A 15,557-nucleotide genomic window follows, 5' to 3' on the forward strand; every position below is an offset into this window, starting at 1 on the left:
GTTTTTTTGTGACATTTTGCTCTAGTTACAAAGGAGACTCTACCGAATTTTAGCCAGATTTTATGCATTTTGTAATAGGTTCTAGAGAGTTGTTTTAGTCACATTTTGGCTTGTGCCTATGCAAATGGTCATTTTTCTTGCGCTCTCATTACATATAGTCACTATTTATGCATAATTGTTTCTTGGTTTTGGCAAAGGGTTATGCGCTTTATGTGATGTTTGCCATAGTTTTGATGGCAGGTGATTGATCAGCTAAGTTTCTTTTGCATTGTGCTGAGTGAATATGCCTTGTGGACAATGCAATTACACTTTGTGTGAGCTGACCTATAGAATCATTTTGTGATCATTTATGGAATCTTGTAGTGACATTTTGTCATTGGATACACATGCTGATGTATCAGAAAAATCTCAAAGGCACAGACATGTGGTTTGTTAGCATTGTGGCAGACCAGGGCACATGAGAAGACGCTGTTTTAGTTGTTGGATACAATGGAGCTTTCCATTGTTTGTTGGTGAGAGTACGAGTGTGGTAGACACTCCTACTTCCACAGGTTCACCTAGACTTGCATGGACTTTGTCTCACGATAGACTATTGGATAGTAGTGCTTTATGCCATGTTACTCCTCACAGGGAGTGGTTTAGCACATTTTTTACTCTGAGACACGATGATGTTCATGGTGTGGGTGACATTAATTTGCGTTTTGCTAGTGGGAGTATGCTTGTGCTCCATGATTTTCAATATGTGCCTGATGCTCATAGGAGTTTGATCTCCATCTTGCAGGTTAGAGATCATGGGTGTCATGTTTAGTTGACTAATGAGTCTTACTTGATGAGGAGAGGTTCACTTGTGATAGTGGGAGGCCATCATGGTTCTTGTTCGATGATGATAAGTGAGGAACTAATTCTTTCTCGTGTGAAATGTTTCTTCTTCCTCTTCCCTACCTTTCTTCCTTGCTAGCTCTCTCCACCTTCGAAGGTGTTTGAGGTCTTGGGATAGTTAATGTTTTTTGCAAAGTTTATGTTATGCTCATGATGCATGAATCTTTCCATCTTCATTGCATCACCTAGGTCACAAGGAACACAAAGATTGTATTGTACCAAGTCTCTTTGATGGGAGAAACTATAGTACAAATGCCTATTGGAGGGGGGACCGGCTCCACATAAATCCGGTCCTCAATTGTTGTCATGTTCTCTAAACTCTCTCTCTTGCAAAAGTATTGTTTATGCCAAGTTAGCTAAATGCTATGTTATGTTGCTACCATCAATTGAGTTCACCCTCTATGCTCACAAAGTAATTTCACAAAAGTACTTTCTCTAATTTTCGGTACTCTTAAAGTTAATAGGCCATTTCCATTACATTGGTATGAGAGCATTTGGTTTCTCTTTTCTTGCTTAATGAAGAGAGGTCCTTAAGTAGCCAATAAATGGTTGATTTTGTCAATTATATTAGGGTAAGTGGGACTGGGATCTATTATCGGCTTTATTGAGCCCACTATGTGGGCTCAATATCCCACTATGTGGGATATGGTGCACACCTTGGGAGCTTTGGACTTAATAATGGGGTCTTTTTAGACTTGCCTACGGATTTACCATTATTGAGCCATAAGAAGTCCGAAAGGAGCTAGCCCTCGACAATTCTGCAATATTAGACCCACTCTAATATTCTCTTTAATTAACCACTTCGAGCGGTGGGTTTTGAATTGCCAAAGCACACACTAAGTAAGTATAGAAAGAAAGTAGAATGAACATTGATAACTTTGATTTTGCACATGAAGGTGCTAATGATGATGCCCCCATGTTTGTCAATTATCTTGTTACTAGGTTGCAGCAAGCTATGGGCAACCCTGCTTTGCAAGCCAAAGTTACTCAACAACTTCACGCTTATGGGATTATCCTTCCTCTCCAAGAGGAGAGAGAGAGCTTAGGAGGAGGCCTCTTGAAGAGACCCCCAAAAAGAAGACTCTCCTCTCCCCTACGAGAGGAGGAATCCAAAGAGCAAGAAAGTAATGAAACTTTAAGTTCTTCTGAAGTTGTGGCTCCTTGAAGATGGCGGTCTAGACGATTGCCAACTCCTCCCAAGAGGAAAAGATCAACACAAAATCCTTCTCCTCGTCACTTCGAAAGAGAAGAGAGGAAACAAAGGAAGAAAAGGGCAAGAAAGAGGTCACCCTCTTCTCCTTCTTCTTCACCTTTCTCCTCTTCCGATGAAAGCTATGGCTATTATCCTAGAGAATACAAGAGGGGAGGACATTGCAAATCATACCCTGCATGGCGAAGGTCATAAAAGCTCAAGAATTTCAAAGAGGGAGGAAAGAGTATCACTTTTCTCACCTATGATGGCACCTTTGGTGCCACCGAAAAAGTATTTCCATTCATCCAACAATTTGATGTGGCCTTTGGAGATGAGGGCTTCATTGAGAACTCCAAGCTACACCATGTAGCTATGCACTTCCAAAAATTAGCTCGTCAATGGTGGGCTAGCCTTCGTGGCAACAGCGAAGCCCCAAAGACATGGAAAAATCTACGAGTTTCCATCATGAAGCAATTCCTTGCAAGGAATGCAAAGGACAAAGTGCTCACCGAATGGTGCAGCCTGAAGCTTCTCTCTCATGCATGAGTTTATCCACAAATACGTAGACAAGTTTTGGGACTTACATCTCAAGGCTACTATCTTCCAAAAGATAGACTTTGACAAGAAAAAGCAACAGTTTTGTGTGAGATTATTTGAAGATATGGCCGAGAATGTCAACTCTCAATGGCATGGTTCTATCACCGAAGTAATCCACCACACCATGGTTGCCTCGTGCATCAATTTCCAACAAGGGGCTAGACGAAATGTCAAGCCCATGGAAAATAAAGACAAAAGTGATGCCAAGGGGAAAACCAATGCCCAAAATTCTTCCCAAGGAAATTTCATCATCAACAACAACAACAATCGGTCCAAGGAGAAGGGAGTTTACAAAGGTAAAAACAAACTCTCTCCTGAAGAGCTTGAAGCTTTTTGCAAGGACCATAAGTGTTTTAAGTGTGGGGAGCAAGGACACTGCTATCGTTCTTGCCCCAAGAAAAATTCTTGCAACAATGAGACTCCTAGGGCTTCTGCCATCGAAGCTCCAAAAGAGGATGCTCATTACAAAGGTGCACCTCTCTCCTATTTTTGGGGAAAGGTAAGGGAGCATGATTCCTTCATCTTGTTTGACCCTGGCTCTACTCACAATTTTATATCGAAGTTGGCCACCAAGTTGGGCATTCAAGTTTTCAAGATGGGAGTTACTATAACAGCCAATACCACTTTCAAGGGACAGTGAGCCTCCGTTACTCTCTTGATTGGGAAGTTGAGGCTCCATGTTCAAAGCTAAAGAAGAAATTTTCATCTTTCCTCTTCAACATGAGGATGCTATCCTAGGGGCACCATGGTTCAACCGCATGGTTGCCAACATGACGTTCTCTGAAAGGAGAATCTACTTCACCTACAGAGGAAAGAACATGTATATAGATGCTAGTGAGTTTGGTCATACTATACCACTTGTAATCCTCCTACTTTTGATAAATCAATGAAGAGCTCAGTTTTTTCATACATGATTTTGATCAAAGTCCCTAAAAGGTCCTAATGTTTCATCAAATGTCAATGGTAGACTTGTCTAATTTTCTAAAAGGATTCCAAGATGTGTTTATCGATGATATCCCTATGGACTTACCTCCAAAATGAGGGGATGATGACCATCGAATTGAGCTCCTACCAGGAAGCTCACCGCCGCCGAACAAGCCTCCTTATCAAGTTTCTCAAGTTCAACAAGAGGAGATCATGAGGCAAGTATAAGGTAAGGGAGCATGATTCCTTCATCTTGTTTGACCCTGGCTCTACTCACAATTTTATATCGAAGTTGGCCACCAAGTTGGGCATTCAAGTTTTCAAGATGGGAGTTACTATAATAGCCAATACCACTTTCAAGGGACGGCGAGCCTCCGTTACTCCCTTGATTGGGAAGAGAAGAAATTTTCATCTTTCCTCTCCAACCTGAGGATGCTATCCTAGGGGCACCATGGTTCAACCGCATGGTTGCCAACATGACGTTCTCTGAAAGGAGAATCTACTTCACCTACAGAGGAAAGAACATGTATATAGATGCTAGTGAGTTTGGTCATACTATACCACTTGTAATCCTCCTACTTTTGATAAATCAATGAAGAGCTCAGTTTTTGCATACATGATTTTGGTCAAAGTCCCTAAAAGGTCCTAATGTTTCATCAAATGTCAATGGTAGGAATCAAGAAGAGTTAGACTTGTCTAATTTTCTAAAAGGATTCCAAGATGTGTTTATCGATGATATCCCTATGGACTTACCTCCAAAACGAGGGGATGATGACCATCGAATTGAGCTCCTACCAGGAAGCTCACCGCCGAACAAGCCTCCTTATCAAGTTTCTCAAGTTCAACAAGAGGAGATCATGAGGCAAGTACAAGAATTGGTTGGCAAAGGGATGGTGAGGCCTAGCTCATCTCCCTTTTGTTCTCCAGTCCTTCTAGTGCAAAAGAAAGATGGTACATACTATATGTGTGTGGATTATCGAGCACCAAATCATATCACTATCAAAAACAGACTTCCCGTGCCTCGGGTAGAAGATTTGTTTGATAAGCTACAAGGCTCTACCTACTTCAGTAGGATTGACCTTAAAAGTGGCTATCATCAAATAAGAATAGTGGATGAAGATATCCTAAAGACCGCGTTTTGTACAACGTTTGGCCTTTATGAATACCTAGTCATGCCTTTTGGCTTGACTAATGCTCCAGCCATGTTCAATCATCTAATGGAGAAAATCTTTAGACCCTACCGCAAATTCACTAGAGTTTTCTTTGATGATATCATCATCTACTCCAAGTCCTTGGAGGAACACAAGCAACATCTCCAAGTGATTTTTCAGGCATTGAGGGAGAACAAGCTTTTTCTCAACCAAAAGAAAAGTGAATTTTTCCTTCAAGAAATTCAATACTTAGGTCATATTATCTCTCAAGATGGTATCCGTATGGATCCATCAAAGTTAGAGGTAATAAAAGCCTAGTCTAATCCAAGGAATCTACATGAGCTGAGAAGCTTTATTGATATGTGTACATACTATAGATGCTTTATAGCAAAATTTTCTCAAATAGAAGGACCATTACATGACTTAACAAAGAAGAACTTTAAGTATTCATGGACTGCTAAGGAGAAAAATGCTTTTGACAAGCTCAAAGAGAAGCTTATCTCCCAACCAGTCCTCATGCTTGTGGATCTCTCAAAGCCATTTGAAGTCCAATGTGATGCTTGTGGTGACTGCCTTGGAGCAGTCTTGCTTCAAGAAGGGCATACCATAGCATATGAGAGACGAAAACTCAATATGGATGAATGGATCTTAGGCATTCATAGAAAAGAGCTTTTAGCTGTTCCACATGCCCTAGACGCATGGAAGCATTATTTATTGGGGACTTTATTTATTCTACAAACCGACCACAAAAGTCTCAAGTACTTCATGACAGCAACCAAGCTTTCTGACAAACAAATGAGGTGGGCAAATTTTCTTCCGCAATTTAATTTTCATATTTCTCACATTGGTGGTAAGCACAATCAACTGGACGATGCACTTTCACGATGACCAAAAGTTAATGTAGTGTCTATAGCTACTCACAATTATCTATCTTCTTTGATAGATGAGCATGCTACTGACCTTGACTATATAGACATAATGTCAACCCTTGCTTTGGGGAAGAAAGAGGAACCATTCACCTTGTAGGATGGTTATCTTCTCCACAGTAATAGGCTATGTGTTACCCACTCCCTTTGTGAGAAATTCATGTATGAATCCCATACTCCTCCCTATGCAAGGCATAGAGGCATTCAACATACTCTCCAAGGAGTAGAAACGTACTTATTCCAGATTCTTAGGCCAATCAATGAGATGGCCTATCAACTCAATTTGCCCAACCATTGGCTCATACACAATGCTTTCCATGTGAGCCTACTAAAGCCTTACAAAGGAGAGCCACCTCAAGAACCAACTATTGAAGACCCACCGGAGATTGAGGACCAAGAAGAGGTGCTGCAGCCCGAGTCCATTCTCCGACATGAAGACAAGATACTAAGAGGCGGTAAGACTATCCGACGATATCTTATTAAGTTTAAGAATTATCCTTTTGAAGATGCTAGATGGATGCAAGGCATACGATTAAATGATAACCTAAACCTTGCCAATGCTCACAATGCTTCCCAAGAGTAAGCAAATGTACAAATGTTCAAAATGAACAAATTTTTTGTCTTATAAGATTCTCTTTTTCTTTATTGTACACAAAAATGAAGTAGTATGAATGCTTAGATCAAGTTTGCGGAGACGACGTCTCCCGAACACCAAGTAGAGATTGTCACTCTACTATGGAAGATGATAGGACTATGTGCAGACATGCTTGCGGCAGCCTCAGGCTCTCAAGCGCCAAATGGACTAGTCATCCATTGTGGAATGATGTCGTAGGGTAACATAGGGATCCTCTACCCGCTAGGAAAAGGACTAATGAAAATGCTTTATCTTCTCTACCCCATAGTCGAGGAAGATTATGATTTCAAGAGAGAGGTAATGTCATAATAATCAATATCTAATTCTCCTAAATGATTTTCTCATGTTAAACTGATCATTTAATATGGGGAAGTGCCAGGGGAGAAAAAGCTATGATATTGGTTAAGCTAGCAGACTGGCCACAATAGGGATCCAAAGGGGGGGCCATTTGCAAAAGAGCAACGTGCAACAATGGGCTTAAAAGACCCTAAGGTTCAACCCATTAACACTTCCAAAATGCTAAGGTTGTGTTCAAAGGCCAAACACTAGGGACATTGGATGCTTAGTGTGTGTCACAAAAAGTCTTTGTCAATCCCTACATAGGAGGGGGCGAGCCCCCGGGCGAGCCTTGCAAGTAGGGGATGAGAGAGAAACTCACACACACACACACACACACACACACACACACACACACACACACACACACACACACACACACACACACACACACACACACACACACACACACACACACACACAAACTCCCTTTACACAAAGGGAATGAGGGACACATGTCAGCTCCCTAGCCCAGATGCCCACAAGGTGTACCCAATTCCTATTGGATGGCCTTGGAGGTGGACCGATGAGAATTAGGCTAGAGTAAATCTAGTTTAATTAATTTAAAAACACTTAATAAAAGAAGCAATAAGAATTAAGCTCTCTAGAAGACTATTGGACAGTCTCCCAAGGGGACCAATAAGCATTCAGCAGCCCAATGGCTTGCCTGATTCCTATTGGCCAGGAGGCAAAGGGGTCCAATGAGAGTTTAATTGAATTAAATAATTACCTAAAGCTGTCACAAAAGGGGAAAGGGGGACACACGTCACAAGGCTATCACTTATGCTGCTTAATTACCATTGGCTAAGCCTGGGGAGGTCCAATAGGATGCTAGCAAGAGCAAATAGCAAGAGGGGTCGACCAAGAGAGAGAGGGGGCTGATTTTTGCAAGGCATTATCACCTACACACTCACACTAGCTCATGTATGAAGAAAATAAGACTCTCTCTCTCTCTCTCTCTCTCTCTCTCTCTCTCTCTCTCTCTCTCTCTCTCTCTCTCTCTCTCCTTCTCAAGTTTTAATGGAAAGCTTACCGCCTACTCCAAGCTTGTGAGAAGGGAGGCCTACACCAACAACTCTTGGCTTTGTGATGCAAATCCAACCAAGAGCCAAGCTTCAATGCACGCTCATCTCGTCTACCATGCTAATTACTAAGCTAAGCTATGCTAATATGAGTGATTATGAGGAAATGTACATCTTTCTTGTAAGAATACTCCTTCTTCCTCTCGATCTACTCTCATACCGCGCTATAGCTCTCACCATCTTCAAAGGTGTGTGAGGTCTTGGGTTTGAGACTTTGAGGGAATTGATGTTGTGTTTGATAAGTGTTTTGCTTAGTGCATGAAGTTCCCATCTTCATTGCACTAGCTAGTATTGAAGGAACACAAGAAATTGTATTGTAAAATGTCTCTTGATGGCAGAAACCATAATACAAAGCCTTTTGGAGGGGGGACCGGCTCCGTGCAAATCCGGTCCTCAACTGTTGTCAATTGCTTAATTTCTCTCTCTTTTGAAGTATTGTTCATGCTATCTAACTAGGTGTTATGCTTTTTGTTGCTCTCTCCACCCAAGCACTCTTGTTATTCTCATTAGGAATCTATTCTAATGAAATGCTCACTATGTTCATGCTATTTTCCGCTACACATAAGTTACTAGACCATTAAATGTTACAGACATGTACATATGTCTTGTGTAGAATGTATGATGCGTGTAGAATGAGAGAGAGAGAGAGAGAGAGAGAGAGAGAGAGAGAGAGAGAGAGAGAGAGAGAGAGAGAGGAGGGGAAGGGGGACTTAAATAGTCGGGGAACTCCCATAATCAATGTAAACTCGAGTTGAACTCGGTGTGAACCAGGGTCACGGTGGGCCAAAACTACTCAATATAATGCTACAATATCCCTTGTATAACAAAACGCGTGCACAAGCGTAGTGGTAAGACATTCGCCTCGTGATAGAGAGTTCGTGAGGTCAAACCCCACTCAACTCATATATTTTTCTCCACCTGTATCGAACGGCCCACAATTTTAACAATGATCTAAGACCATAGATCCCCTTAAAAAAAGAGAGGTGTCAAATACTGTCGAGGGTAGATGCTTCCCATTTTTGTAAGGCTAAGTTCAGACGGGGAGATGGCACAACGGATAGGTGTGAGCATTGGAGGAAACAAATGGAGACTTCTTCGGACCCACAAAGAAAATGAGCAAACACCCCCCCCCCCCCCCCCCCCCCCCCCCCCCCCATTTATAAGTGACACAAGGTGGAAGTCGTGGGATCAACAACAGGGGTGCTTTTTCGACGGGGCGGGGTGCTTTAGACCATCGGATCAACGCAGCAAGGGGGGGCGCGGGGGCTAGAATCTATAGCTCCAACGTCGCTATGCATTCAACGTGTCGCGATAGGTGGGCTGGATAGGATGCGCGCCTCCAGTGCGAGAGGTGGAGGGCTTCGACCCGCTTGGACGTTTATTTTTTGCATGGCGGAGATGGGATCAATGGTGGATTCAATTCCCGTCGTAGATCCCTTAACTCTCACCCCCCCACCCCCGCCCCGGGGAAGATGAGGATTTTCGCTCACTTTTCAGCAAGAATGCTCGAGGCCGGAGGCAGAAGAATTCGATGAAGGTTGCCGGCGTAGAAGAATTCGATGAGGGTTGCTGGTGCCCGCGTCTGAACCCAGCCTAAGGTGGGTTCCCTGTCCATACTCGCACCCAAACTTAATATTAACAGGGGGGGGTGCGCGCGCGCGCGCTGGCACAGGGGACGCCCACCAATTAGATCTAATCATGAAGAAAAAGGTGGGCGATGTTGGAAGTGGGACGATGGCATCCATGGCAGTGGCAGCAGCGATAGAGCAGCCCAGCGTGTCGGAGCAAGACGCCACGCCTTCGCTCTCCACTCACACACACCCTCCCGCCCCCCTCTCCTCAGAGTCTTCCCTCCCCAAGGCATTACCCACCCTCTTACGTCTATATTCCTCTGGTTCAAAGTTGCCCATGTCACCTTTTCTGTGTTTTTTGCATCAGGGCCTCCAACAAGTGGAGCTGGAGCTCCGCCTTCTCGAAGCTCTGGAAATGTATCATCCTGCCAAACTACAAGGTCTTCCCTCTCCATCATGTTTGTGTGCATGCATTGCATATGACTGATGTGCCCATCATCCCTGTTTAGGGTGCACGATGCACTAGCTCAGTGAAAATTGCAAAAGCAAATTTTTTATTGCGGGTTGCTTTGTTAGAACGAACTCGCATGCTTATCTACTCAACTACCATAGCTGCTGATGCCTTGTGCCCTTCAAAGGTCTGTGCTCTTTTGAAAACAAGAGACCAATTCTTTGTGAGCATGTGTTCCGACTCGCACACAGTTGGTTTCATGTTCTATTTGCTGATAAAAGTAGTTTTAGAGTAGGACGTTTACCACGTATTTAATTCCTTTTTGCGTTGTAAGCTAACTCCTTCACCAATAATGATCTCTTGTTAAGATTGCTTTTGGTTTGTGTAGTTCTCGTTTTCTCTCTCTCTCTCTCTCTCTCTCTCTCTCTCAATTGAGTTATTATAGGAGTTAGCTTGTACACATGCACATAGAGTTTGCTTTTGGTTTATGTAGGAATTAACTTGTCCACATGCACATAGGGTTAGATGTGTACATGACATATCTCTCTCTGCCTGCCAAAGCCAACTCCAACACATATACTTGGTCTGCCGCATACCGGATGAACAAGAGTGCATTGGAATTGAAACTTCTATCCTCGGATGGAAAATAAAAAAATCATAGAACATCCTCTGCCTTTAGGAGAAAAGAAATCCCCCTCTGTCATCCATAATCCATAACTTGGTACAAGAGTGCAACTGAATCATCAACCTGCCACCCCTCTGATAGATAGCTCGGTTGATAATTCCAAGAAAGACATGCAATTCCTAAAGGCTGAGAAAATCTGCAAATCCATCTCCTTGAAGAAAACACAACCCTAGAATACTGCTCCAAAAGTGTTGAAGAAGATCCTATTGCTATCCGAACACTTCTGTTTGAAGAAGAAGGCTGGAAAAGATGCTCCCCTTGCGTGAAGGCATGGCAACATAACTCCATATGGGAAAGCCAAAGCAATCCAGCAATGCTCCACATCCTGAAACCCCCACAGGATTCCCCTCAGTGAAGAGAGATCGAGGTAATTAAGGGTTTGAAGATGTGGAAGTCATAGATGAGGGTCCATAGCCTCCACATACCCAAATCAGTCCCAAATTGGAGAAAAACTAGGAAAAAAGAGCAAGCTTCTTCTCGCTCAATCAAGGTCAAAACGTTACTGGATTAGCCAATACCGAGCATTCAAGGTGGTCGTGACACAAAGGCTCTGATATTATGTAAGAATAGGCAGTGGAAGATGCAATGAAGACATCGCTGTATGGTCGTACGGTACGGTTTTGTGTGGAAAATACGGTGTATTTCAAATTATATCCTATACTTTGGATAAATACGGTGTATTCTAAAAAGCTCTTTAAAACCATTAAAAACATCTACAAATTACCTCATGACTTAGGATTGTTCATAGGTCTAAGGTTACAGGGCCTAACAAACTTATGAAAAATAACCTAGGGAGTGGGCACAAAGTCAAAATACTCCAGGCTACAAATTTTTTTATAAAAAAAAGTTGGACCGTATTGAATAAGCATGACCGTACGAATGTATATTGTACGATCGTACGGTGCGAACAGTCATACGCTATACGAAAACTCGGAAGACAAACTGGCCTCCGTTCCGGTGGACATCTCGACTGTGATCTGGCTTGACTCCGATAAGATCCTCTGACACTAGAGAACACTTGCAATGCCACATACATATACAAGACAAGTGTGGAGAAGAGAGATCATTGAGGTAGAAAGAGACAGGACATTTGAGAGAGAGAGAGAGAGAGAGAGAGAGAGAGAGAGAGAGAGAGAGAGAGATCTGGGAAAGGCTCTCCATGCTAATAACAAACTACTAAAACAAGTGACAAGGGTGGTCCAACATAGATCTTACACGCCCTCGATGGAAAAATCCAAGGTACACACAAGTGCTACTGCTACTGTTACTGGCATGTGCTCCTGCACACGAGACTCCTAGCAAGGCATCAGCATGGGTATCCCCTCTAACATGCTTTGAGAGCGTAGATATGGTGCATCTTCCTGGCGAGATTCGATTTGAATTTGGATCTCGTATGAGAAACTCTGCCACTGCATGATCACAAAGCCTATGTAAGGCTGCCTTGAGGAGGGAATTGCATCCAAAGGATCAATTGACACTCCTTGCTGTCCAGCAAAAACGATGGGGCAGATCTGGAAAACACAACTGAGCTGAGCCAAAAACGCAAAGGAAGATGCCTTTAAAGTTTACGTGGCTGTCATTGCCCGATATGCACCCCTAGAGGCTGCCCCAATAGTCCCCCCCTCTCGGGCTCTGTCTGTTGTGTCTAGAGGAGGTGCTGGGAGTACTTTTCTCCACCATTGGATTTTTTTTCCCTGGGCCCTCTGGGCCTTTGTTGCCTTTTGTCCCCTTTTTCCATGTTTCAGCCACTATTTTATTAGGTCATGAGCTGGAGGAATGGGCTGGGCAGATTGGCATTTACCCTATATAGGGAGGCGAGGGGTCCAAGCTACACATGGCTGCAAAATCCCGACATGAGAAAAGTACCCACTTTGGCAGGGCACAGCCACTGAACAACCCTCACTCCCACCGGGACCGACTAGACGAATCCAGAGAGATGCCATAACTCAACACATTTGTAGCTCTTGCTTGTAGATCCTTGGTGAGAAATGTGTTGTTGGTACGGAAGGACAGCGATTCTTAATGGTGTCTTTTTTGAAAGGCGCTTACTGCTACGGTCTATCTACAATTAATTCCTGCTGTGTATGGTTCCGACTTTATTATGTTGTGACAACGAGATTTTTTATGCACATTCATGAGATCGGATATCATGAACATATAGCTTTTTCTAGCCAGTCTATTAGAAGTGTGCATGATCATGTGGGATGCTGGGAGATGGAAGTGACACATTCTATAACGAAAAAGAGAGAACGTTTCTGATAAACATTCTTATGTACTAAATTGATGGAGGTACAATTTGATTATGAAGAAAGAAAACTCTATTTTTAGAAAAGAGGATTAAATTTCTAGATAAGACAGAAAGTAAACTCGTTTTGAGCCGTCATACTAAGGTGCTGAGAAGGCCAAAAGCTTTATCGCTTGCATAGAATATATAAGCTTTAGCTGATAAGTGTGGATGTTGGCCAATCGCAAGAGCGACTTTATAATTGAACCTGGAGTGGAAGCTCTGCACTCATGTCTTGAAAGATAGGCTGTTTGTCATACTACATCATGTGGATGTGTCCATGGCTTTTCCAAAGCACATGTCGTTGTGCACTTCCACATTTATGCCCTATTTTAGTTATCCAAGATTGAACTTGACTTATGGTAGCCTCTCTTGAGGAGAATTCCCAAGATGCCCACCACCACAACTGGTTGCATGCATTACATTTCATGTGACACAATGTATCAGTATTCAATTCGCCATTTTGTTATATATGGCACCCTCTTACATTTATCAATTTGAAACATGCAGGGATGCACAGGCATTTTGTCTTGTTTGGCCTTATGGAGTATCTTGAGAAAAGGTTCTAAATCTTAAACGTTTGTACTCGCATGTCGGATGACTCGTATGTGTGTGAGCTCTATCTAGGCTAATGAGCGGTTTGATGAACAGGCTACACCAGCATTTCACCGCCGATGAGATCTTACAGCATTTGGATCGATTTTACAACATAGAAATGCTTGTAAGTTAGTGTTGATTATCTTTTTTCTCTCGATAGTTGCCATAGTGCTGTTATGATTTTTAAAGTAGAGCAATCTTGTTTAGAAGCCGGATGAAGAAGAAGAAATCCAAAATCAGGAGGAAGAATTCAGCTTACCGTCCAGTTTTTTCAGCCAAAAAGAGGAGATGAGGGACACTTGATTAATTGGATAATTTATACCTAACACTCTGCTTGCTGAGTCAAACAAGTAGTGTACATACATAACGTGTTGCCAATATATAGAATTCGGAGTTGATAACACAATTGGAGTTATGTTCTTCTCATCATCTGAAACAGGGCTCACACCTGGGTTGTTGTATTAGGCATCATGAATTAACATGTATAACATTACCAATTAGGATATTGATTCAGATAGTCTAGGTCCATTATACTTGTATTTCATTAGAAAGCTTTGTATACAAGGAGTTGCTCAAAGATGTGCCAACTCAATGCTGTAATATTTCCTTCGAAGTGGGTTGTAAAGCTGGAGCCTGGTTCTTGTGGATGAATCTTAGAGTGGCTCAAAGGTGTGCTTGTTTTAATGCTCTAATATCTATTTTGAAGTGGATGGTCATGGTCCTTTTGTTAGGAATAGTAGTAGCAGTAGCTGTAGCAGCAGTTGTTTACTATTTTAATGGAATTGATCCCAGTTCAACAATATCTCAAGATATTTCAAGTTACACGGAATCTCAAGTTCTTGAAAATGTTAACTCTTCACAAGTATCATTAGGTGAAATAATATCGGAAAGGGTAAATTCTAATGAATTTCAATTATAAATAATAAATAGAACCTCAGAGGAAATATTATTTGATATTGTAGCTGCAGGAGATGTAGCCCGAATACAATTAGAACAATTAAGAAGAAAAGAAAAGCCCATATGCAGATCTTTATCGAAGCTTGCTTTTTTGCTTTCGTTTCTTTGGGATTCGGCCCAAACTGTTTGGCAGATTCCCACGCGTCGTTATCATTATTTACGCATTTGCCTGTTAGAAATGATTTTTCACTTGCCCCATCATATTTCACTTCTTGTCTACTTCCGGTAAACGTGATTAACCCAATTCCGAATCATCCTCTGAAATCATATAACTGTCGAAAGTTAATGATTACTCATCAGAACTGTTATAGTCTGAATACAAGCTGTGTACTTGTCGGCTATCAATCATAAGGTGGAGTGAAATTGGATAGCTAGAGTGTTTTTGGGCACTCAACAAAAAGAAGTTCCTTTTGCGACCATAAGACATCAATAAGAACCACATTTTATGTGTGAAGACCATATATGTGTGAAGACCATATATGTGTTCTTTCGCGACCCTTTGAAGAAGTCTATGACTTGTTGCGAACACTGTGCAAGCCCAATGTATATGATGTGTGCATGCAAAATGAGATCATTTTTTTGTATGTTCAGTATTAAGTGTCACGGTTTTTTCTTCTTTGCTCTTTCCACAAGAAGCTCCTGCAACGAAAGGTCTCAACATGTTTATCTCATGAATGTAGACATCCATCCCTACACAAGTTTGAAATGTCTTTTCCTCTAGAAGTGTGAAAATCTCTATTGCAACTTAATATATACAACCCATGCAATCATTGAGTTGGGGCAAGACGGATGCCAATGTTAAAATGTGTACTAGATAGCTGGAGGGCTCAAGCAATGTATACATCTTGAATCTTTGTTACCCAAAAGTCATGAAGGGGATGGCTATTTTGTTTGGTGAGAAACGTTTTTTTCCTTGTTCAAAATTTTTGCAATTGATTGCTTTGCATGCATGTGGAGGATGCTTCTAGAACCAAGTGGTATGGAAATGGCCAAAATTGTATCTCTTGGGTATAGTAAAGGTCCAAAGATCACACACCCTTTCATAACCACGTGAAGAGGAGAAGATAGCCCATATACCCTCAAGTAAGCAAAAAAAGTAAGCAGAAGAGCTTGGGAAATTGCGATCATGCTACTAGGGCTTACACGAGTCTCAACTCTTTGATGGAAAAGAGCCATAAATTATTGGTAATGTACATAGATAACCTAGGCAATCCAAGAGATGGGAGGAGTGAAGGTGGACTCAAGAGATGGTTAATTATGTCAAGAGCGTGGTAGACTTGATGCAGAAAAA

General features: G+C 42.1%; 1 protein-coding gene across 2 annotated transcripts; it reads left to right on the plus strand.

Annotated features, from left to right (window-relative positions):
- Nucleotides 1-9,344: 9,344 nt before the first annotated feature.
- LOC147463708 (uncharacterized) lies at nucleotides 9,345-13,954 on the plus strand. 2 transcript variants are annotated; one of them, XM_086490377.1, is made up of 5 exons: nucleotides 9,345-9,581; nucleotides 9,660-9,732; nucleotides 13,223-13,274; nucleotides 13,364-13,433; nucleotides 13,520-13,954. In XM_086490377.1, exons 1-5 carry the CDS (start codon nucleotides 9,420-9,422, stop codon nucleotides 13,610-13,612), a joined length of 450 nt encoding a protein of 149 aa, XP_086346503.1. In that variant the 5' UTR covers nucleotides 9,345-9,419; the 3' UTR covers nucleotides 13,613-13,954. The 2 variants fall into 2 exon arrangements, with proteins under 2 accessions (XP_086346503.1, XP_086346510.1); XM_086490384.1 differs by having other exon boundaries at nucleotides 9,349-9,581; nucleotides 13,517-13,954.
- The last annotated feature ends 1,603 nt before the right edge of the window (nucleotides 13,955-15,557 follow it).

The sequence above is a fragment of the Adiantum capillus-veneris genome, chromosome 2, assembly GCF_014529385.1.
Source record: "Adiantum capillus-veneris isolate H3 chromosome 2, ASM1452938v2, whole genome shotgun sequence".
NCBI classification, from domain to species: domain Eukaryota; kingdom Viridiplantae; phylum Streptophyta; class Polypodiopsida; order Polypodiales; family Pteridaceae; genus Adiantum; species Adiantum capillus-veneris.